The sequence below is a fragment of the Dromaius novaehollandiae genome, chromosome 13 (assembly GCF_036370855.1).
Source record: "Dromaius novaehollandiae isolate bDroNov1 chromosome 13, bDroNov1.hap1, whole genome shotgun sequence".
Lineage (NCBI taxonomy): Eukaryota > Metazoa > Chordata > Aves > Casuariiformes > Dromaiidae > Dromaius > Dromaius novaehollandiae.
The window spans coordinates 22,940,151-22,964,211 of record NC_088110.1 but is presented as its reverse complement, the minus strand read 5'-3'; the positions used below and the strand labels follow the sequence as shown (position 1 = coordinate 22,964,211).

Genomic DNA, 24,061 nt, shown 5'->3' with positions numbered 1-24,061 from the left:
TCGCTGGATAGATGTGCAAGTTTCTCAAAAACAATTTAGCAAGCTTGAATAAATGATTCTACATCCTATCAAAATTTTACTACCATACCAGTTCAAACAATTACTAATAGATACAGAAGTTATTTGCATTTACGGTTCATCTGCTCTCTTGTCTAACAAATGCTATCAACGTACATGAACTGAAGCAAAAATTTTTTCCATTTGCAAAATAATCAGCTTTTCACTGGCACCAAGTCCAGAACATACTGTTTTTACCACATGCAACTATACTTTTATTGCTAACAGCCTGGAAAAAGACACTATCCTTTTATTCTGTCCTACGAACACACACCCCACGTGAACTCATCTCTTGCTTTTTCACCCTGCTTTAAAAACTTCAACAGAAAACTCCCTCTGCTTCTATATCCTGCAGCTGAAATACAAAGAGGTAAACACGAAATTCATTAAAGAAAAAATGGCTGTGTGAAGCTCCCAATGGCTTTTATACATTTCTACTCAAATCTTTACAACAGTTTTTCAATTCACTCCAAACTAAACCAGCTTGAATGTGCCATGTTATTTCTTTTCCCTACATTAGAGTGCAGTCTTTGAAATGAAATCCTTCCTGTCAAACTGATAGACATCTGGAAATGTTACCAAAATGCTGATGGTGATGAGACTGCTGGTTTAGAAGAGCCCAATATACCATTACTTTAATTGCTTTACTGAAATAACCAGTTTTCCTCTATCCAATCCATCCTCCCCCGATTCCCTGTAAGTAATCGGTACTGTGAAAATAGAGCCACTAAAATATTCTCTCCTACTTAAGAAATTATTCAAAGACTCTTACATCTGAGTAGAACATACATACAGGACACAGAATAGATACAGAACACTCAAAAACGTGAAAAAGAATTGCCTCAAGATGTCAGGATCCCTTTAACCAACAGTTAAAGAAAACTTTGTAGTTTGTTCAACCATTTTATAGCACATGGTGCAGAAATCACTCTAGTAGCACTTATCCCCAAATTAAATTGAAATCAATGTTAAAAAAGATCACATAGCTTTTTTTTCATGCACATAATAAGAGTGAACATTATTTATAAATTTGAGAGGCAATCTAAATCTTAAATTAATATAAATGACTAATATTTCTTCTCTGGTCTTGGCACTGCTTAGAAAGATAACTAAACGAATGTTCAAACTGAACTTCTCATTTAGATTTTACAGGTTTTGTGAGGAGGGTTCTCTAGGTCTTCTGGGTTTTGTTTTGCTCTTCATTTCTATTGCTTCCTTCCCGCTTATCTTGCACCATGTTCTTCTTTTTAAAAACTGAAGACAGATTTTTTTTTTAAAGTGATTAGCATGCATGATAACATACAATGACATTTCAGATGCATTAAGAACGTGAAACATTACTACAGTATTATATTGCTTTATAGTTATTTTGTTTCACACTATATCGTCCCTAAATATATAATTTCATATATGATACCTAAAAAGAGACACCAATTACTATACGTACACACAAAGCCTTCAGCCCATCTCGCCCCTACATATACATTTTAGGCCACATAAATATATACAAACAACACTGCCCAAGCCTCAAAAGCTGAGATTCATGGACTTTGCTTTATAATCATTTTGCATTACGTGGAACTTGCGTACCTAATGTTAAGCACATGCATACAACTCTGCTGTGTCACAGGGAGGGATTAACATCTCCGCATTAATGGCAGGGCACAAAAGCTACACTGCTCTTTATCGTATATAAAAATATTATTATTCATACCAACCTGCCAACACATCTGTCACTTTGCATACAGTAAATACAATGCGACTGGCACCAAAAAAAAGTGAAAAGAGGAAGTAGAGCGCCAGTTATGAGGGAGGCAGGACCGCTCTGAACAAATGGAGTGGTATGAGAGGAGAGAAACTGAGTCAGGAAGGAGAAACAGGTGGAGTTTGATGAAAATTCTTCTTCTCTCTGAAAAATTTAGTACATAGATACCACCGATTAAAGCTACATTTGAAGCTTCCAGCACTCTAGCATCCTTTTACACTATCTGTAATAATTATTTATGCACTTTATTGAATATCCAGATGAGTCACGTTATTTAGTACATACGGTGTAACAGTCAGGTACCAAATCTAGGCACTAGGCACTGCACAACCAATCGCGCACAGCAGTACAGCTTCTTGTAGTCCTTACAGGCTGCCAAAAGACAAGCTATATGTGCAGCGCTGGGGAGGAAGCATACAGTCAAATACACATTAAAACCGCAAAAAAACAAAAAAAACCAAGTATAAACGCTCATCTGCACCTCAATCTAAACATACATCTTTTTTGTTTAGTAGCCCTGATTCTTCTTTCATTAATTTGCCTAATCACCCTTTTGACCCATTTTAACTCTGGCATCCAAAATACTCTCTGGAAACTGTGACTGTGAGCTATGTGGAAAGGTACTCCCTTGCATTTCTTTATGCCAAACACTGTAATATCATAGAAGGGGCTCTTGATCATTTCCACTTCCAGTGTTAAAGTTGTGACATTTTTATCGGATTTGCTCTCTGCACTCAGGAGCTCATTTCAATGACAATCTAAACTTCTAGTTCCTCTCCACTGTTTTTTCCAAGATCAGAAAATTTTCCTTTATCTCCATTCCAGTGAATCCAGAACTAGTTTGCTTTTCACTGCTGCTTTCAAATCTTATCCCACTGTAATAAGTTCATTTCTTTTATCTCCCAGCACAGCTGACCGTTCCTCTGTGACCAGAGAACAAAATGGTCTCAGCAAGCACGCGGGAGAGAAAGGAACCTGCGGCTGCCCCCAAACACCCATTACTATGGAAACAGCACGCGGGAGCTTTAAGCTCGGTATCAGGAAAACCGATGTCAAGAGAACAAAAAGCAGACGAGAGTCACCGCAGCTTTCAGCCTCGCTAGAACAGGCTCTGGATGTGTGCGTGCCTTCCCGCCCGGGGAGGCGGCAGACCCCACGCTGCCCGCGACCCCCTCCCTGCGGCGGTTGGACACAGGAGCATCAGCCGTAAGACTAGAAGCAAAGCTGGGTTCCAGTCTCGCGCTAGGTGCTGTCAATCATTCCCTTAAAACAAAGAAAAATAAGATGAAACACCTGCCTGCATAAATACTTGAATTAACATGTGTCATTATTCGGAGCAGTTCTGTTTATTTTACTAATAAAGTCGGGCGCAAAACTGGCATTTGCAGCAGGGGAAACTCACTGGTAGCAGCAGCACAGAGACAAAGTTGAATTAACCTTATGAAAACAAGCCAATTCCTAACCTACAAAAATAAACCCCTGTTTCTAAAGAAATTAAATAATATTTTGGCTGATATGTAGGAGATTGAATTTTTTTTTTTAAATAAACTTCTATCAATTAGCCTGCGTCCTTTGCCCCCGCGAGCGTTCACAGGGGTAGTGGCGATCGGGCAGAGACTACCGAGTGCAGGCTTTACTAACCAGCAACCACTGAAGAGCTAAAACTAGGTTTAAACAACAGAGTGAAAAGCACACAGTATGTTAACATCCAACTCTAGATATGTGATATAATGCTTATAATAAAAGAAATCTTAGAGAACTTACTTCAAAGCTATACTCTCTAAAAACAACTTTCATCACAAGAGAGAAGTGAAGGTGCTGGGAGCTCCGGCAAGGAAACACCCCCCACGCACGCGGATCAGAAACCCAGCAGACAGAACTGGCGTTTTTCACCTCACTTTTCTTACAGGGAAAAAGGTTTCATTTCCACATGCACATAAAAGAAAGATGGCCAGAAGAATCGCATGCTCTATGTCTAATCTTTTGGATGGCACAAAGTATCTGGCTAACAGATAGGTAGTCCCACAAAACACCAGTTAACCCTCCCTCTTATGGCTAGAGGGCCAGTATACTATCCCAAGAGTCTGAAAATACATACCGCAGTCATCTTTTCTCCAATTTTTTTTTGGAAATACAACACATCGCAAGAAAGAACATATATGTGTATGAATTACCAAAGCATATTTGTGTGCTTTACAAATAAGCAATAACTTGCTTTACAGCCAATAATATAGTGCATACAGAGCCCTCAGCATAAAATCAGTGAGATGACCATTCTTGCTAAAAATACAGCATCAGTTTTAGTATATGGTTAAAAGTAGAGGCAAAAAGAGGAGATCCCCTTACTTGATGACTGATGGATGGCCAGTGAATTTATTCAGCAGAAGTGGAAAGTAAGGACTATTTGATCAGCTGTCATTTAAAAGGATCAGCTAAAAAAGCCTGGATAAAATTGAGAAAATTAAAATCTTTGGACTTAGAAGGCTTTTAAACCCTTAGGATAAATATTTCATGGCAGTATTTCAGATTTCTAATTTAGATTTTGCCTACTTTCTTGTTTATGAGCTCTTTTTTATATTTAACTTCATACAGTGGACCAGACGGTTAATTTTTACAAACATCACCCAAAAGAGACCATTGTTCATTTGTTTGTTACTTACGATCAAAAGAACAAGCAAACAGTTTTTTCTTTTTTTAAGGAATTTAGAATAGAGATCTGTGAATGCAATTCAATTTCTATAGGGTTTTGGGGCTTTAATAGCTCACTGAAGTTCTCGAAGTCTGATCAGTATCTTCACATGAACTATGGTATAGCACTGTTTTAATGTACAAAAGAAAGAAAAGTTGCTACGTACAAAAGTTAGTTTTGTCTCTACCTGCTCAGGTTAGTTCTGTCTCTACCTGGTCATAAGGAGCTTGGCAGGAAAAGCAAAATGCTGCAAGTGAGGAGGGATTTAATCTTACAGAGAGTGAACTGAAAATCCAGGGGACTGATAAATCTGACACTCTGACCAGGTCACTTACAAAAAGGTGCCTGGGTTCACACTTGCAGAACCAGTTCTAAGCACTAATTTATACTACGATACTAAAACAACTGTCTCAGATACTTCATGATTAAACCATTTTCTTAGGGGAAAAGATATTCATCTTTAAGTTAACACATTACTGTAGACCAGTTTTTCGTTATCTTCTCCAAAAACATCAGTGTTTACATTTCTAATTCCAATATTTGGATAGTCCTAAAATACAATAAAAAAGGAATGCAGAGGAAGCAGCTATAATGCAAAATGATTACATACGGGGCTAAGCATCATATGTCAGTGTATCAAGTGTAAAGTTCACTGAACCAAATCCTAAATTAGCTAATCTCTGTATCATTTGTATCACTTAAAAACAGCTTTCAGGGAGCTCTGCTCAAGAGCATTTTGCATACTTAGGAGACACTAAGGACAGTGCGTTTCTTAGCAATTTTAAAGTCTTGGCATTAGCATCGAGATGTAAAAAAAGATCTGCTTTTAAGTCAGCCTACAATTGGGGCATTCTCACACAAGGAAGGTCGTACTTTGTTTTTTCTTCCATATTAAAAACAGGACATTAATTCTATTGTCAAAGAAACAAATTTAAAAGGACAGCATAATATACATTAATGTTTTAGGAACATATGCTTGTCTTTGTATAGTGGGTCACAGATTAAATATTTTAAATGTTACCATATACAGAAATGCATTATTATAACATTCAGTACCCAAGAAGTCCCTTTTATCTTAAAAGCAATATATCAGTATTAACCAAAACAGTGCTCTCATCACAACTCCTAGAAATAAGTCTGTAAGTACAGAATAACCACAGTGCTTTTAGAGAGCTTATTCTGTAGCTGAACCATAAATATTAAAAATTGAGCTTTGTTGCTAGATTACAGATGCCTTTTAAGTTAAACAATATTTTTTCCATTCATGAGCTGCATAAGAAGAATAAATTCTGTTTTTATCAATATTCTAATGTGAAATTTTGAAGACGAATTTTTTTGTAAAAACTTTTCAAAGTAAAACTCAATACCTTCAGAGGAAACATGGAAGTGTCTGATCACAACAAAACTAATTTATTGAAAAAATTGGCAGAAATATTCTTGGACATTATCCATTCTTTGCTTTCTGCTGTTTGCCCAGATTTCTTAGTAACATAGTACTTAGTGTAAAGTTCTGAAAATGCTATTCATAAAAAGCTCAGGACTTACAAAAGAGTTTTTTTTTTAAATGAACTTTTTAGTCTGATCTTTTATGCATGAAAACTAGCCCTTTACTCAATAACTGAGAAATCACTAACAAGCAACAGTCCCATTTTTGACTGCTATAAATTTCAGAAGCACAAACAATGAGTATTACACACTTAAGTGAACTGAAGTTTGCTGAGTTGTGAAACATCATCATTTATTAGGAAGCATTTTGGGGAAACAGAGGTACCACACAAAATCTAAAAGCAAGTTACTAATCAAGAAAAGAAATTGAATAGTCCTCTCTACCATAACTCAAAAAAATAATACATTCATGTCAAAACATTTAAAGTGATACAGCATTCCTATCTTCTCAGTTTCCTATTCTCTCAAAGAAATAAAGGTTTTAATTTTATCCTGTTTAATGTCCCTTTTCCTTTTCTTTTTTTTTTTCTTTTGACAATTAGATAGGTGGTTTAAGAACTCTAGACACACTGCAGGTTCAATTTTCAAATTCAACTATACAATTCAGATTCTTAAAATCAATATTCTCTAAAGATTCAAACATGGAAAACACTCCCGAGAGCTACAGATACCAAAGTCTATAGAAACTTTCAGTACATAAGAAGCATTTGTCCATTTTGTATTGTGTTACCAGAAGGGAAACAACCATACCTTATATTAAAGACAATTATGGTTTCACTTTGCAACACTGATCACTGAAGCTCCACAGCTAAAAATCTCATCTAATCTCAGACCCTACAGTAAAAAGAAGTAAATGACACACTTTATACCACAAGCTAAGTGAACCAATAATGCAATTAGTTTATAACTATGATTGCATCTAAATTCTGTCCTAAATCAGGATCAAGTGCTGTGGAAGGTACTATGTAAGTACAGAACAAACACAAGGTCCACACCTAGAAAGCTTAAGTCCAAGAAGAAGGCAGGAGACAATAGTTGGGTTACAGACAGATGGGTAGGTAGAGAAAAACGAGATGGTAGGCATCAACAAAAGAAAGAGGTATCAGCATGGTAGTATCTTAATCATTGCTAAGCTTTCTGTAAACATCACAGGAAAAAACAATTTTATGGATAACTTTAATGGATGATAACACATGAAATACCTGCATGCATAGTTAGCAGGAAGTCCTTCAACAGGAGGTGGAAGAAAGGACAGAAGTCTGTGTGAAAACATCACAAACAGGGAAACCTGGCCTCTCCGGCTGAGGAAGCAAGAGCGATTCTGGACAGTGACAGGGAGATGACAAAGGAGGATTAAACCCAAAAGAGAAGGTCTTCCTTCATAACCATGATGCAGTGGAGTAAGGGAAGGGATGCAAGAAGATGACATACTCAAAATGACAAGACAGGAAAACATTTGCAACAGCCTTCTGAATATAAGGCCAGAGAGGAGGCCTTACAGGAAATAAGAGGGAGATAATTGGAACCTCGACAAGAAAGTGTTATTTTCACGCAGAAAGATGCATCTCAGATGGTATCTATTAAGAATAAAAAAGTCTCCTTCTAAACGTCGGTCCTTTGAAAGGCCACTCACCATTCTTACCAAAAATGATTTGTTCATACTTACTAAAGCTTGCTCTTTCTTCATCTAATGCTGACGCTCTTTCTTCAGTTAAAAAGTTTAGACAAACACATTTGAGAACGTCAGAATATTTTTTAATAGATTTGTGGTGAGAGTGAAAGTACATACTGTTGCTGGGTTATAGTTCAGTCAATTGAAAACCAATCCTTGACAGGATTACTGCCACATACCAGCACTAGAGAATTAATTAAAATCAGAAAACAAGATAGGTACCTAATATCGTAGCTTTAAAACTTCTGTAATTTAAAACTAATGGGGATCTCATGTTCTTCGCAGTATTTGTTTCTGCAGTGGAAGGCAAAAATCCAAAAAAATACAATAATATTAGGATGAAAGTTATCATGAACAGAGATTGTACATGAGGCCTTACTTACCATATAATCACTAGTACTGATACTTTCAGAGATATGAAAACATAAAGAATCAATTTGTAAAATAAATTGTATGCAAGAAGGATGCTAAATATCAGCTGTGGCATTTTTAGTTTGGTGAAATCCAGTTCAGAGTCTGTACAGACCTTCATAAATGTACAAGAAAGAATTCTAGGAAGCACAGAAAAGGAGCATCTCTCAAAATAACTAACAACCTGAATTTTTTCTTTTATTTGCTATCCTCTTATTTCCAAGAATCAATTGTGCAATATCTGAAAACTTCAGAGGAAAATTGCAGAATGGTCCCATCACATCATTTAGGCACATGACAAACTTTTATGCAACTGAAGATCTATTACAGTTCCTTACGAAGAATGACGCGCACACAGACACAAGACTTAAATGATGAAGTTTTTAAAGCATTCTTCATTAATCAGTTACTCATGGTTTTTGAGTCTGTTTAGAAAGTTCAGGAAAAAAACATGTCATGACTGTTTTTAAAATGAGAATATGCTCTTCTCCAAAACTACAGTAAAACCAGATTCATTCCGAAATTAACTGGACTTTAAAAAGAGCAAAAACACATCTATGAGTTGTTAACATTTACTTTAAATAAATTGTAGTCATAAAATATGTTTGTCCTTTGTTCCATTAAATGAGAAAGATTTTTAATCCATGCTGGGAAAAAAAATAAGGACAACAATACAGTTATTTTTAAACACAGATTTTCTCCAGACTAAAGGAAAGTGTACACTGCCTGAAGAGAATGCAGGAAACACACTGGTTTTCATTTTATTTATTTTGCTTTCATCCACTGAAACTTTTCAGAAAACTGTCCTCTATCCAAATTGATGAATACTGGCATGATAAAGTGTTTTGTTTAAAGGTTTGACAAGTCATGCTATAACTCATGTTTGTTTGTTTGTTCCTCCAGAAAACATTCCTACTAAAACAGACCTGTTCACAGAATTAATACCACACCAAAGACCTCTAAAACAGATGGAAAGAGTTGGGTTCTTCAAATTTCTAAAAGGCATGCTTCAGAAAGAAAAAAAATGGATTTATGAAAGCATGAAGGTATATTTCCAGATGGACACTCCAGAGAGTTGTTTCTACCACAATACATAATTTATTTATAGAGCTTTGATGATTCAAATGACAGAGAGAGAAATAGAAAGGTTAACTAGGCTTGGGATTTATTTATTTAGTTATTAAGTAGACTGCGAGTAAGAACAGTTACGTAACACAACTGGCAACTTAGTTCATTTTAATCAGAGTAGCTCTCTCAAGGTTGTCCCGTGTTACTCCGTACTGAAATTTCAGGTAGCAATGGAAGGGGCTGCTTCATGAACTATCTACTCGGTACCATGCTGTTTCATCAGTAATATCAAAACAAAGCCTATTGCTCCCAAGTCATTTCAGTCTCTAGAAGACTATCCTTATGCCCCATGACATGAAAATACCCATCAGAACTTGTATTTCAAACCAAAACTTCTTAGCAAAGTTTGTAACTAAGATATTTATCCAACAAAAGATCTTTAGTTTAAAACAATGGCCCTTAAATGCAAGACAAGTCTCCTCATTTTGTACTGTCATTAATATATTATGTTAAATACAAGGAGGGGATTTTTTCTTAAATCAGAAAAATAAAGAGAAAAGAGGCGGGTGATAATTAAGTCAAAAAGACCTTACAGACAGAACTTACAAGTAACATTTCAGCATGGCATAGAGAAGCTTGGCTAGTTTCATTTGGTAGGTTGCACATTTGTTGTTTAAAGACCTTTCTGCTTTTTCAGTCATACTGAAATGTGCGTTCACGTTACCTAAGGCTTTCACTGGTGGTAGGTCTAAGTGATGGGTCACACTTCTACTTCTTCCTTCAGTAGCCTGTTTCTAAAGCCACCTCACACCACCTTTAGGTCTAGCAATGGGACAGAATTATAAGCTGCAGGAATCAGTCAGCAACACCAAACAAAGCTACCGAGCAACTACATATGCTTCTACCATGGAACGGTATGTTGAAACAAAATTTTTACATTTTTACTTAGGATTTAAATGACGGCTCCAATCCACATCTCTCCAGAAACTGAAGATTCAACATTGATAAATTTGAGTTCATGCTCTCTCCCGTTTGAACATCGAGAGAATTGGCGGCATCCAATTTTTTCAAACAGTGTTTCTGGGGGAAGGCATCTCTTTAAAAGAGAAGTTTGATGAAACAGAGTTTAAAGCTTTGATCTTAATATTAATTCATCCTCCACCCCCGTAAAAATAATTTTCAATCCGAAGTGCTCAGTTATAAGCTTATTGTTTATACATCCATACCAATTAGTCTTCCCAATTTTCCCTAGAGATTTACTTGGGCTGCAACAAAGTTTAATACAAAAGACACACTCTTTCTGGCATATGCATTCAAAACAGACTAATCATTGTTGACAGTTACTAATATCTATGCAATAAAATTACAAGTAAAAGGAAAAACTATCTCTTAGTTGGATGAATAAGGATGCCCTTGGTATTTGCCATGCCAAAAATATGACATTAATAAAAACAGTAAGTTGCTATCATGTTCCTGTGAGTCAGCCTTTTAGTCAATCTGAATTTATACTGGGAATTCAATACTGGCCAATTCTACTCCTATTGGGCTTTATCTGCAATTGTGCAAGATTATTTCATGCACATCGGTTTTGTAACTGCAGTTCCATTAATGCGTAAGGTGTTAATATTTCCAGTCATCCCCATGTAAAAATAGGATGTCAAATTCTGAAGTAGAATTTGACACAAAAATTAGAGATTCAATAGCTTTGGATGCCTTATCTTCATAAATACTACATCCTTACAATCAAAACTCTTCAGGCCATCTACTGCATCTCTGAAATAGATGAATATTTTGGATCTTCTGAAAAGTAAAAGGAAGAATCAAATAACTGTTCCTCAGAGAAAATACTGAACATAACTTACTGCACATGCCAACAAAATAATATACAACTGGGGATGGATTCAAGTCACAATGCTCAGTGAGCACAAATCTACCCCTTATTCTAGAGGGGGTTTTTTGAACAGGGAATTGGGTTTCATCCTTTCCTATTAATTGTTATTCAGGAATAGAAAGGCAATGTAACTAAGATTTTCTTTATAACCACAGTATGGGATTAAATGTTTTCTGAAAACAGCTAACAGAGAGCAAACTACACATTTGTATAAAACTATTAAGTGAATTCTGAGAGTATCCACAGGTCAATGCCACATTCAAAGTCAGCTAAAGCCAAACTATAAACATGGTTTGGTTTTGCCTTCTGGATACATGAAGACAAATGAGTGTCATGTTGAAAACCTGTTGTCTAGTCTCCGTGTGAGAGGCTGAAGTGTGCCGTTCTGTCCCCTCTTGTCTTACGACCACTCAAGATTCCTTTGGGCAACTCAAAGTCACTCAGAATTCTTTCACAGAATATAAAAGCAAGCTGATGGGTGCTTTAACTTTTCTCTTTCACTGCTGAATAAAATGAATGTGCACAACAGACCTATTATTCTTCATCATTTCCTTTATTAATAATTTCTGTGACATGCTGCAGGCTAGTTTAACATTCCTTCTAAGCAAGCAGTCCTCTGTAATCTTCATGAGGGCAAGAAGAGGTAGGTGTGGGGGATTGCTAATCTGATTCTCAAAGCATTCATAAATCTCGGTAAGATTTTTAATGGATGAGTGTTCTAAAGGTCTGAAGAAAATCAGATCTGAAGACATTAATGGATTAGCTGTTTCTCAAAAATTTACATACACAACAAGTGCATAAAAGGCCAACATATGTCTGTGCACATCTGTGCCAAACAACCAAGTCAAAAACAGCAGATTACAACTAATAGCCTCCTAATATTTAAAAGTTCGCTCCTGACATAGCTGATGCAAAGCTCTATGAAATATTAACAAACTCCCCAAAGAACATGTTTTATATGCAAGCCCTACCATTCCAGATATGAAGATATCAAGAATCCATACCTTCCACTCATCATGATATTCATTTGCCAAATAAGACGTAAAGATGTTCTAATTTTTTCTGATTTCAAGTCTAGGCAATTGTCAAAGTCATGCTCTGTAAAATATGATTATTCAAACTGAAGATGAAAAGTATTTTTCGTCTCTGGAAGTATAAAATCTCCTGCCTCACCCAGCTTTAAAGCTATATGAAGAAAGGTTAGAAAATAGTTTCTGCTATAAATACTGAGCTGTACATATACTTAATAGTGCTACAGTCTTTTCTGACAACTCATCTCAGATTAGCCAGAATTCATTAAAATTTTGCAAAAGACATTTTCAGGAAAAAAGACAATCTTTATAAATACTTGTTTTAATTCCCATTTGACATAATATAGGATAGTACAGATTTGCATTACCCTGAACAATATCTGTATTATATTAATATCATCACTTCTATTTGTGTCACCCTACCTCCTTATCAGCACTTTAAAACAGCCAAATTAAAACAGCAAAACCCAAATCTAAAAATCTCCCTATTCATCCTTCTCCCCCCACCTTCTCTAAAGGAATATATAATCTGTAATGCATTTGACTGGTCAAGCTGATTGGCACGCAAGTGGGGAAAATAACAAAAAGCTATTTCCAAAGACCCCAGGGAAAATGCCTTGCATGCAGCCACTTCCTATAACAGGGGAGTTCTGGCTTTACATCCCACAAACACAACACAAGGGAGAGATTTAGTCTCCTCCTAGGCTATTCAGGGCTTAACACATCAAAGCTAGAACACTGACTTTCATCTGAAATATACGGCAGCTAGTGCAAATGATGAAGTACCACTAAGTGCTCTCAAAAGACGTTGCCTAGTATACAAAAGATATTTAATTTTGCACCTAGTTCTGCTCCTAGCATATTTATAACATAGTTCCACATATAGCATTGGACAAGTCTAATCTCACTGAGACAAAGGCATATGCTATTCATACAGTCCACAACACCCTTCCCATAAGGGAAAACAGTCCTGGAGATAGTGTTTATCAGATGGTCTACCCATAGCTAATTAATGATGCAAGGGGTGAGGTTAGATAAGTTGAACATAACAGGGTCAAAGAGCCAAAAATATTATCAGTAATGCCTTCTGATTGCTCCTTCCACCTAACCAGTGCAACTCAGACTTCCCTTCCACTGATTTCTATCAGTCTGGGGGAAGAGAGGTAACTAGAGCACAGCTTGCAAAACTAGGAAACCCTAACAACTCTAGCGACCACACTGCCGTTGATCAAGATTTGAGAATAGAAGACTCAGCACTTGTCCTTCTGGATAGTTCTTAATTATAGGAAGCAGGCAACTTAGCCTAAATCTATCCAATTTTATCCAGAAAGCACAAAAGAAACTTCCTCACAGTGGAAGCCGAAAAGGAACACAGATAAAGTACATCAGGGAAGAATTCTTAAGGAAGATATAGAAAACAGTACAATTATTGTATGCCAATTAAAAAAAACTTTGCTATAAATAGCAGCAAACATAAAAGTAATATATTTCTAGTACACTGCTACAGAACTTGGATTTTCACATGGAAATACTGGTACTATCTGCAATCTGATGATTCTGTGAGAGGGACTCTTCAGATAGCCTCAGTCTCCTTTAATCCTCCATTGACCCCAAAATCAAATACCCTTTGGAAGTAACTCCTTGTCACAACACATTCAGGACAGAAGATTTTTAAAGCTCTTTATGAAACATGTATACTGTATGAGCATACAAAAAAGTGGCAGAATCCTAGGTTCAAATGCCTTAGAGCAACATTTTCAGCAACAGTCTTTGGCACGTGAGACATTCAGCAGGCAGACTTCTGAGGTTTTCTAAGTATTAGGGTTGATAAAGTGTCAAACTGAGTTATGCATGAAATCTAGCATCTGGAATTATCAGTCAGTTCTGAAAACTTTGAATGATCTCTTAAATATTCAGTTTCAGTCAAACATAAAATTAACAAGGTATGGCTATAAATTATGCTATTTTCACCTAAAAACTCAACTGTGTCCTATATCCCATCATGTTTGGGATTAAAATATAGCAATTAACATTCACTTCAGTATTTCCAACCACATACAATAGAGTATCTTTATAAGGCTATAACATTCTTAGATTCCACGGAATTTGATTTCTTGTTCTCCATATCCTGAAGCAGAAGTCTCAAAACCTCTGACACTACACATTATCCTACAACCAGCCCATTTTTAATAAGAATTTCCTGATAAAAATTGTTTACAGTTGCCAAAAAGAACATTTTACTTTCATATTAACTACACGTGGACTGGCACAATAAGTTAGAGGAGGAGATCAACTAGTAGATTTTATTTCCCAGAGAAGGCAGTTATTTTCCTGGAACAATATTTCAACTTGGTGGTAGCAAATCCTGTAGGTTGCATATCTTAATTGAAAAGGTTTAAAATATAAAGCTGCACTGTTACAGTGGGGCACTCTTACAATTTTATGAGTCATTTTAATTAGCTCTTCTGCCTGCAAAACTACTGGAAATGAAGAAAGTTGATTCATTCAGTTCATTGTTTACTCTTATCTGATGCTTGCTGTACTGCCTACTGATTCAAGATTGGACCAGTGATGCAACCTCTGAAGCGTCCAGTTGAACCGTAGTTCATTCCACCACCCCGCTTACTTTGCCCAAGTGGCCTCCCAGTTTGATCAGCGTACCTTCAGAGTTCAGTGTAATAAGGGTGACGTTGTTCCCAATACTTTGGCCTCCTAACTGCCCGCTGTTGGAAACTGAGTCACTGGCCTCGGAGCCGCTCTCGCCGTCCTCATTGTGACTGTCATCGTGCCCTGGAACTTTCACCACGATGGTGTTTTGTCTACGGCCAGGAACAGCACTATGGAAGAGAAAAGTACATACTTTGGGAAAACATAATCCTTGATCAGGAATAGCATTATCACACGGGAATTAAAAATGCTAATTGAGAAAATTAAGTGTAGAATAAAAGTGTACTCCTCTAACAAACCTGCTCTTGTTTATAACTAAGAGCTATCCAGCAAAATAATAGAAAGAAAACATCAGAATAAATTAAAAAAATTAAATGCATGCTTTCTAAATTTGCATCAGCGGAAAGTCCAGGCCCAGTGTGCAAAACAAACAAAACTCTTCAAATAATTTATTCAAAGATCTTATTATTTAAGAACATTTTCTACCCAGAATCTCCCTTCCACTTAAAGTTTACCTTAGATGGGAAAAAAATTAACAAACATCACTGGGCTGCTGTGCACTCTTTATTCAGGTAGTTAATTACAGCATCTCGGCATGCTCCCAAGTGATCAAGTATCCATGTAAAAATGTGTAGCAATGGGCACACTTTCTTTCTGTTGGCAGCTGGCAACTAACGCTGACCTAATTCCAGATCTTCTGAGATGCTCTCTCCACAGCAAGGCTGGAGCATTGCTCTGTACCTTTTCCGCTGATACGAGGTTTCCCTAGGCAGGACTGTCAGCCTGACGCATTGAATTGACACGTGAATATTTCCCCCCCGCACCATTACCTAGAACATTCTTCACCTTGCACTTGGAATTACTGCGGAGACTGCTACTGAGCTGTTCAGAGAGGGGGAGCGAAGGGGGAGGACTGCAGTAATTGCTACTAACTTGCTAAGGATATTTTCCAGAGAATCCGCCGCTCTGCTCAATGGCTCTTCCTGCCCAACCATCTTGGCTACAATGGAATTCTGCCGATCATTGTTCAGTATTACCGTGGTCTGAGGGACAACGCTACAAGACAAAATCAGACAGGAGAATTGAATGTAAAGGAGCAGGCCTTTTAAATAATACATTAACCCAGTCTTTTTATTCAAATAGTCTACTTTAAAACTGAGCCTGCTAAGACTTATTTTTTTCTCCCAGCATCACGGTTATATATCAAATGCTAAAGCTGGTAATCCATCGCATTTGACATCTGTACCATTCCAAGTACTCATAATTCTTTCAGAGGACTGACGGCTTCATTGGAATTATATAACAGTCCATGACCCCTGGCAAAATGATAAAGAATTCATCAACTTAAGATACACAGGAGGAAGTCTGTAAACCACAGCTCCAAAGAGATATCAAATACTTGTTTTGCAAAGTTTGAGAGTGAGCATTTTCATAGATACTGCAGCCAATTTACATGGAGAAGTTGCATTTTCAATAGGATATTTCCTTGTAGACAGTTTAAAGGTATTTATTGCAAAACAGGATGATGAGCTCAGTTTAAAAGTATGTATTATTTTCCACGGCTGGGTGTTTTTTTGGGAGGGCCGGCGGGGGAGAAGGTATGGGGGAAAGGATAAGGGGGAGACTGGGAGCATGAGAGCAGAATAGAGACAGACAGTAACTTTAAATAATGACGAGACTAAAGCATTCCTTGTGTGCATTTAACATACAAAAAAATCAAAAACAAAGAATAGAAAAGCATCTAGTGCATGAAGCAATGAGAAGTCATTAGAATGCCTTCTCTGTCACTTAAGATGACAATGCAGAATAAAATGTGCAGAAGCAAATAACTAGGAATGTTGCATAGAAAAAAGCAGCAAGTCTACAGTTTAATACAGAAGTAAATAAAGTAAGTAATTGTCTCTGGCATACAGTTTATCATTTACTTTCATCTCAGATTATCACAATTTTATCATCACACCATTAAAATGGTAAATATGGCATTGCTTTGATATTTAAGACTGCTTTCACTGTGCTCACGGCAAACTTCAGGAGACAACTTAGGAGAAAATTTGTGGCTTGGTAACAGAGAAGGCTTTCTTCTTTTTCTTTGCCTCACACAGTAAATAATCCATTTTGTATTGTTTTTACTAGTTCAACCTCTCAGACATAACTGATGCTCATTTATTTTTCTTAACTGTATTCCTTGGCTAATTGTTGAAACACAAATACAAGAGACAAATCTGATGACAGCAACTCTGTTTACTTCAGCTGGAACACAGCGGCTGCTTGCATGAATATTCATGTGTCTACATAAGACATTGAGGGCTACAATATCAATCGTCAAGACCTAGAGAAGAGATAAGAAACCATCCTAAGAACTAACAATAAAAGAGATCTCAATTTGGCTCAGCTAAAATGGTTGACAACTGTTATTTTGGACAGAAAAAGCCCCAGGGCCTAGTCCCTTGCCCCCCTTCTTCTACAGTAATTGCGTCTGTTGCTAGCAACAACTGGGATTCCTTATGGACTGCCAATGATCCGCTGGACTGCAAACTCCGTAAAGCTCTGGAAGATGTTTGTCTAATCACGGACAAGTACAGAATGTACTATAGCTATTTTCCTACGTATGTGAAGTTCAGCAGTGACAATCCCAAACTTAAGATGATTTTTTTTAAGCTTCAGAAAAATCACAAGACTGACCTAAAATAATGAATTGTGTTAAGCAGTAAGTGTTTGAATCTTTTTTTTCTGGTTGCTATAAATGTTTATGATGTTTTCATAGTCAACTTTTCAAAATTTCTCAATTACCAAGGGGAAAAAAAAATCATGTTTTCTTATTTAGAAAGAAAATAGGAACTTCTATCTATTTTCTCAATGTCAGGACTGAAAGCTTCAAGAAACATCAAATATTATTAAATTCTTGATAAAATACTGAGAAGCAGCAGTTCTGGAAGTTCCCCAGTCTAGGAGCAACATATGTTCTCATTATATTTCCCAAACTGCCCAAATGGCTACATTTGAAGTTTTCAAAGGGCTGTTTAAAATGTTCAAAAATTTTACACTTCCTTTTAGATATTGTTATCATCATCATCTTCCTTACAATCACTTTTGAATGCATGCTTAAAATGTCATTTACCAAAGCTTATTTTTTAATGAATACTCAGAATAATTAATTGCAGCTGTAGAGATAAATGCAATAATATTCCATTTAGAGAGTCCTTAGGCTTTTGCTCATATTAAGTTTATCATTGAAAAAAGAGCCTTAGCAGTAAAAATTGACATAAAAACAGGATTTTTTTTTTTTTTAAAAAGAAAAAGAACATCCATTTTTAAGGAAGAAGTCTGGAGAGCGAGCCAGATGGCATCTAACTAATTTAAGCTAATTTAGAACAAGGAAATACTTTGATACAACCCACCAGCACAGATTTACCCCCTCTTCAATGCAGCAATGTATGTTCAAACTTGCTTACTTCAATGCATTTGCATCATTTGAAATTATCCCCCAGAAAACATGAAAATAGCCCATGAAAACAGTGGCCCCTCTCTGAGCATTAATTTTCCCCAGTTAGTAGAATGGGTTATTGGGAGGAAAAATCTACCATCACAACTGTTTGGGGAGGAGCCACTAAGCATATCATTTTACTGGCACTTACTTTCCTGGCTATACAGCACAAAGGCAAAAAAACAGATAGCATATACACAAGGAAAAACTTTGTGAGAAGCCACCGCAGCTGCCAAACTGTCGACCCATTGTTTTACATGGGGAACTGAACAGCTATGGGGCTCGAAGGATTCGGAGAACCTATAAATCAGTGAGGAAAGAAAAACCAGTCACACAAAGCACACGGGTAGAGGACTGCTAAAGTAATGATCTTTTGGGAAGCGTTCAACACAGCACAACAAATCTACAACCACAGATGAGCCTTTCGCATGCTTAACCTGAGTAGGAAGTCTACATCTGGTTTCAAAATAGCTGTGTGCAGTTTCTCATCTATTACCAGGAAATATTAGCGGTAGACAAAAGATCTGTGTTCTGTATCTACTAACACAGACTCTGGTAAAACTCATTCGATTCCAGTTTGATCCTTCAAAGGAAAAAAAAAAAGAAAAGGAGAATGAATTTACTATGCTTAATGTTCAGTTCCTGCAGAACGAAGCTTTCAGAACCAGTCTGCACGAGGAGGGTGAGGAACTCTTTCCACTCAAAATGCCACGAACGCTAACCAAGAAAGCGAAGTTCTGAGCCGTGGTCTGCACGGAACAAGAACGGCTACAAACGCTGCTGACAAATCCTGCTGATGAGGCTTCATGCAGCAGAATTTCTTCAGGGCTGATGTTGTGAAACTTGAGCAGCCACTTACTTGGAAGAAAAAGAAATTAACAATTTTGAACAATATAGAAAAGGGCCATTATGCCTGCAAAAATGAGAATTTCACAGCGTCGCCTTAGACCTCCAAGTTGTACACAGGAGAAATTGATATCCACACGATTCCCCGCAGATACAGGAATGCGCCTTCGCAGTAACTTTTCAATGAGAAGCCCTATTCTTTAAAAAAAATAAATAAAAACCCTAAATCTGCAAATAAAGGTATAGCAATAAAATCCGCTCAACACATACAAAATTAGCCAAGGAGTTCTACGCAAAGTCAAAATATTGGGCCAACTTTACAAAAACCATCAGAGGAAATCATCACAAAGTATTACAGCACAGAACATCCTCATATTGGATTATTCTAATTTCTTCTTGCTTCCTCTAATCATTGAAACAGTGCCATTTTTATAACAAAGAAAGAAATAGAGCAAATATTCTGACAATCCAGTATGGAAGCCAAAGATGCTTTTCTTCTCAGTCTGTACATCTCGCACTGAAGATAATCAACTTTAATCATTACTTACGTAGTAACACAGGAAAAAAAAAGAGGAGGAAGAGGAGAGAGCAAATTTACTGATGTCCACACAGATCCCAAATGAAACCATTGTATCAGCGCTGCCAGTGCTAGATTCATGAAGAATTTCTGATGAAGATGGGAAGAAAATATTAAGAGAGGGGCAGGGGACTGTTTCAGAAACCCAGCTTTGTTGCACAGGCTTCAGTAGTTTCCTCTTATGTTCATATATTCCTTTCTCCAGCACTTGAAGAGACTGGTTCTGTAATTTGCCTATTTCTGCACGCAACACAGTAAAAGTTTTAAAATACATGCTGCTACAGATCAATTTATATTTTGGTATTTTCTGTAATGCAGTTTACCAAATAATCTGTTATCTCACTGGCAAAAGTACTCCTAAGAGGATAAACATGCCAGATTTTCAAGTGTGCATATTTGGCCCCTAGCTGCCTTTTATATTAAAAAGAAAAAAAAAAAAAAAAAAGAACCTTGTACATTTTGTATAAGACAACTGCTGCCAAAGGTAATTCTTAATACGGAAAACGTGTGAGTCGCAGATATGATCATTACTCTTAACTGTTGGTTCTTCATTGCCAATAACCTGTCAATCATACAGAATGCAGCCAATAACAAAAAGAACTTTTGGCAATACCAGGATCACAATCCCCTTCTCTGCCGAGACGACTCTTTTATTTAGAAGGAGAGAAAAACAAAACAGAAGGAACCAACTGACATTTCTATCTCCCAGAAGGTATGAGATCAAAAGAGTTTCTCCAAACAGATGAAAATGAATTGTGGATAAACTCAGACTGAAATATTTCGGACAAGAAGTTATTCCTGTTGTATCCCTGGACACGCTAACACAGGCTAGCAAATGGAATATTTATAGCAGTGCTCAACCAGTTAAAGAAAGGAACTTAGAGAGGATTCTGTTTAGACCATTTCTGAGCCTCCCTTGCACACATTAGCATTTGCGAATAGGTAAATAAGAGACGATCTTAGAGACATTCAACTAGCAACATGCACATGAACTGCTCTTTCCTGTCTGTGTAATGCTTTATGGTCACTACAACCCGCTCACATAACAGTGTGTGCTGATTACCTGTAAAGCAGGACTCCTGAGGGTATCATTCATGTCTTCCTCTACTTTACATAGAAAGAGGTGCAGATAAACAGGTAATTAGCAACAAAGGAGAGGGAATTATTGCTGACAAAATTCTTGTGCTAAAGGTCAACTAGCCAAACAAAGCCTTCAGGAAAGCAAATCTGGGAAAGAGACCTTGAACTCCAGTATTTTCCAGTTTGCTGCTGGGACTGAGCTAAGGACTTAAATGTATAAGCTGGTCCATGTGTAGGAGCTCTGCAGGAATATTACAGTTAGCCCTAGCAGGAAGGAAATCATAAGTATCTTTTAAATCATATAGAAAAAAATTATCATTTTAGAAGTGGCAGGGGGGAAGGTTGCTTCCTTTTTTTTTTTTCTTTTTGTCTTTCAATAACACTTGCACACGTCTTTAAGAACAGCCACTCCTTGGACCTTTTCATTACCACTTAAGAAGATAACATTACTATGCTCCTTCCTCTTGATAACCACCTGCTTCCTTTGCCTGCTACAGTTAATCCACATACAGCAAAGATTCCCCATCCAAACATGAACAGGAAAACTCAGACTTACAAATTTACACCAGTGCCATGACCAAATTTACACCATCAACAACAACAACAACAAAACAAACCTGCCAACCATACACAAAATTACATAGACTTTATGCCAAAAAATGACAAGGGCTGCTAATCTCCCAGAAGAGCACAGTCTTGCCAAAAAAACAAACCATTCACCAAGATGAACAACAGTTAAGACACCTGCTACAGGGCAGAGCTGTACGGGCACTTGAACAGTTAAAGTTTTAATGTCCCTGCATTGCCCATTCTCCTAGTCACAGCCTATTGCCAGAAAAGCAGCAGTGTTATCCATCATTTTTAGTAAGGGATCAGTTCTCAAAAATTATCTTTGGATTCTTTGCATCTGGAATATCACATAAGAGCAAGACAGCATTTATGATTAGGTCCCTTACAAAGACAAGCCAAAGTACACAGCCATCACTGGAAGAGATTCGTGTGTTTGAAAACTGAGAAAGCTGTAAGCAATTTACAACATAAAGACAAAGCAAAAGCAGCATTTATTAAAACATACTGTTAACATTTTAAGGATTCCAAAACTTCCAGCTCATATTTGTAAGAACCAGACATTTTTCCAAGTTACAAAAGACATTATGTAGAGTTTGCGGTACTCTCAACCTTACCTACACACAGAAAGCCTTTGAATTGGCTGACAACCAGAAAGATATGATTTACTGGCTTTTAGACCAATTTTATCAAGCAATTTAAAAAAGCTGTTAAGACAAAAATCTGTTGCAGATTATTCTGCTCTGAGGAAAGCCATTTAAACACACCTGTATAACCACCTGCAATCAGTCATGAATGACAACATCAATTTCCAAAAAGCTCCACCAACTGAGCGATAGCCAGATAATGCTACAAGTGACCCAAAGAACACACTACTTAAGAAAAAAAGCTTGTCACTTCAGATGTTTTACAATACCTGTACATCTATAAAAATAACTCTCACATTCTCTTTATTACTCCTCTGATTTCTAACACAACTGAAATGCTCTAAAAATTAAATCCAAGCAAAACAGTCTCCAAGGAACCTTTTGGCCTCAGCAGATACAGAAAAGCAGAGAAAAATAGTACATCTGGGCAGCACTGCAACTGATATAACCAGGATAAAAATACTGAGTTATACCAGAAATAGCATTAATTACTAGTCTTCTGATTACTGACAGGAAAAGCACAGATCACAATTTATTACTAACAGGTTAACACAAGTCTCTTTAAAGGTAAATGTACTGAAACAAAAATACAATAGCAAAGACTTTTTTTTCAGACACAGCATAGAAAGAAATGTACAGTTGTTACCCTTCTCTGAGCCTTAACTTTCTGAACTATAGCTAGGTAATACAGTCTAGTGGAGATTGCATCAAACTCAAAATGAGAAAGGTTGATCTCTAAGAGAAAGTCATTTGCCAGAACAAAAGACGTGGGCTTCACTGATCTTTAACCCAGCTACAACGAATAAAATGATCTACTGCAGTCTGAGTACTAAGACAGAAATTGCTATACGTTTGAAGCAGAAGTAAAGACTTTGAAGTGAGTCCACACAGAAGCAAGAAAAAATGCAATAAAAGAAAGAATAAGAGCTTTTGGCTGATTAAAAAAAAACAGACACATGCTTAGTAGGATTTCTAAAGGTTACTAGGCAGGCTAGGTTGTTTGCTAACTACATAGTTCAACACCTTAATGCCCACACGTATTTGGCCCAAGACCAAGAATAATTTCAGGAGTCTATAAACCAGAGCAAAGTGCAGTCATTATAAAAATTCTACAATATCCTTCCTTACCCAATTAGATGTAAAAAGGGGAGTAAAATATAGCACAAAAATGCATCAATCATTTATCAAGGTAGGCTACAGATGTGCAGAGCATTAGGTCAGATTCAAGGAAAGGAGACTGATGTGGTGAAACACTTAAGAGAAATGCTACTCTAATTTAGTTAACACACACCTAAGCTGTGACACAACCTGTACCTATACATTACAAACAGACAGCAAAAAAGCTCCCCCCACCCGGTAACTTCAAATACACAAAGTATCAGAAGCAAAATAAGAGCCAGAGTTGGCCTAACAGGGATGTCTTATAAGCAAAATACCAAAGAGATTGTTCTATTTCTATAGGCGAAAAAGTGAGGAGATGAAAAGAAAGACTCATCCAGGTAGATATAGAAAACACACCTGCAACATCAACAAAGTGCAACGAGAGAAGTGTTAGCAAGTTTATGTGGGTAGAAAGGCAAGAAAGGAAACTCCAAAGGAGTAAAAAATGCCCATCCAGAGTGGCTAAAAGTAAATATTTTTAGATCAATTTGTTAAGCCAAGCTATGTTACGAACAGGAGACCAAGTACCCTAACTTTTATAGCCTACAGATATTTCTGCAGATTTTATGATCCAAAATCAAGTTCAAACTATTGTGGTATAATTCTATTATACAGCTGGCTACATCTAAATTTATTTTTGAAATTTTTCAATCTGTAATATCTGCATGAAAACCACCACACTAAATGGACAATTAGTGTCTTCAGCATCATGACTATGCTGTTCTTTTGGGGACTTTTACATCACACCTCAACTTTTTCTTAGGAAAGAGACCACTGCATTCAAACACCAAAGACAGGAAAAAATCAGCGGTCAGGCAGAGCATCCTGCTCGAATCCACTGCATTCTGAGTTTTAGTTCCACAGACAGCACGTAAGATACCTTTTTAAGGAAAAGACACTTAAAAAGACTCAATAAACACTGCATTTTCAACACTATACAAACATGAGTGACTACATTTATAGTTTCACTTCTACAGCAGAGATATTAAACAAAGATGCATA

The 24,061-nt window shown here is 36.8% G+C and overlaps 1 protein-coding gene across 2 annotated transcripts in view; it reads right to left on the bottom strand.

Moving 5' to 3' along the window:
• BANP (BTG3 associated nuclear protein) overlaps positions 1 to 24,061 on the bottom strand; it is a 182,049-nt gene that overhangs the window by 127,236 nt on the left and 30,752 nt on the right. For both annotated transcript variants that reach the window (XM_064519782.1, XM_064519783.1), the window contains 2 exons: positions 15,631 to 15,753; positions 14,692 to 14,867 (listed from right to left, as the gene is read on the bottom strand). In XM_064519782.1, coding sequence (XP_064375852.1) covers positions 14,692 to 14,867; positions 15,631 to 15,753 — 299 coding nt within the window. The remainder of the gene's footprint in view (positions 1 to 14,691; positions 14,868 to 15,630; positions 15,754 to 24,061) is intronic.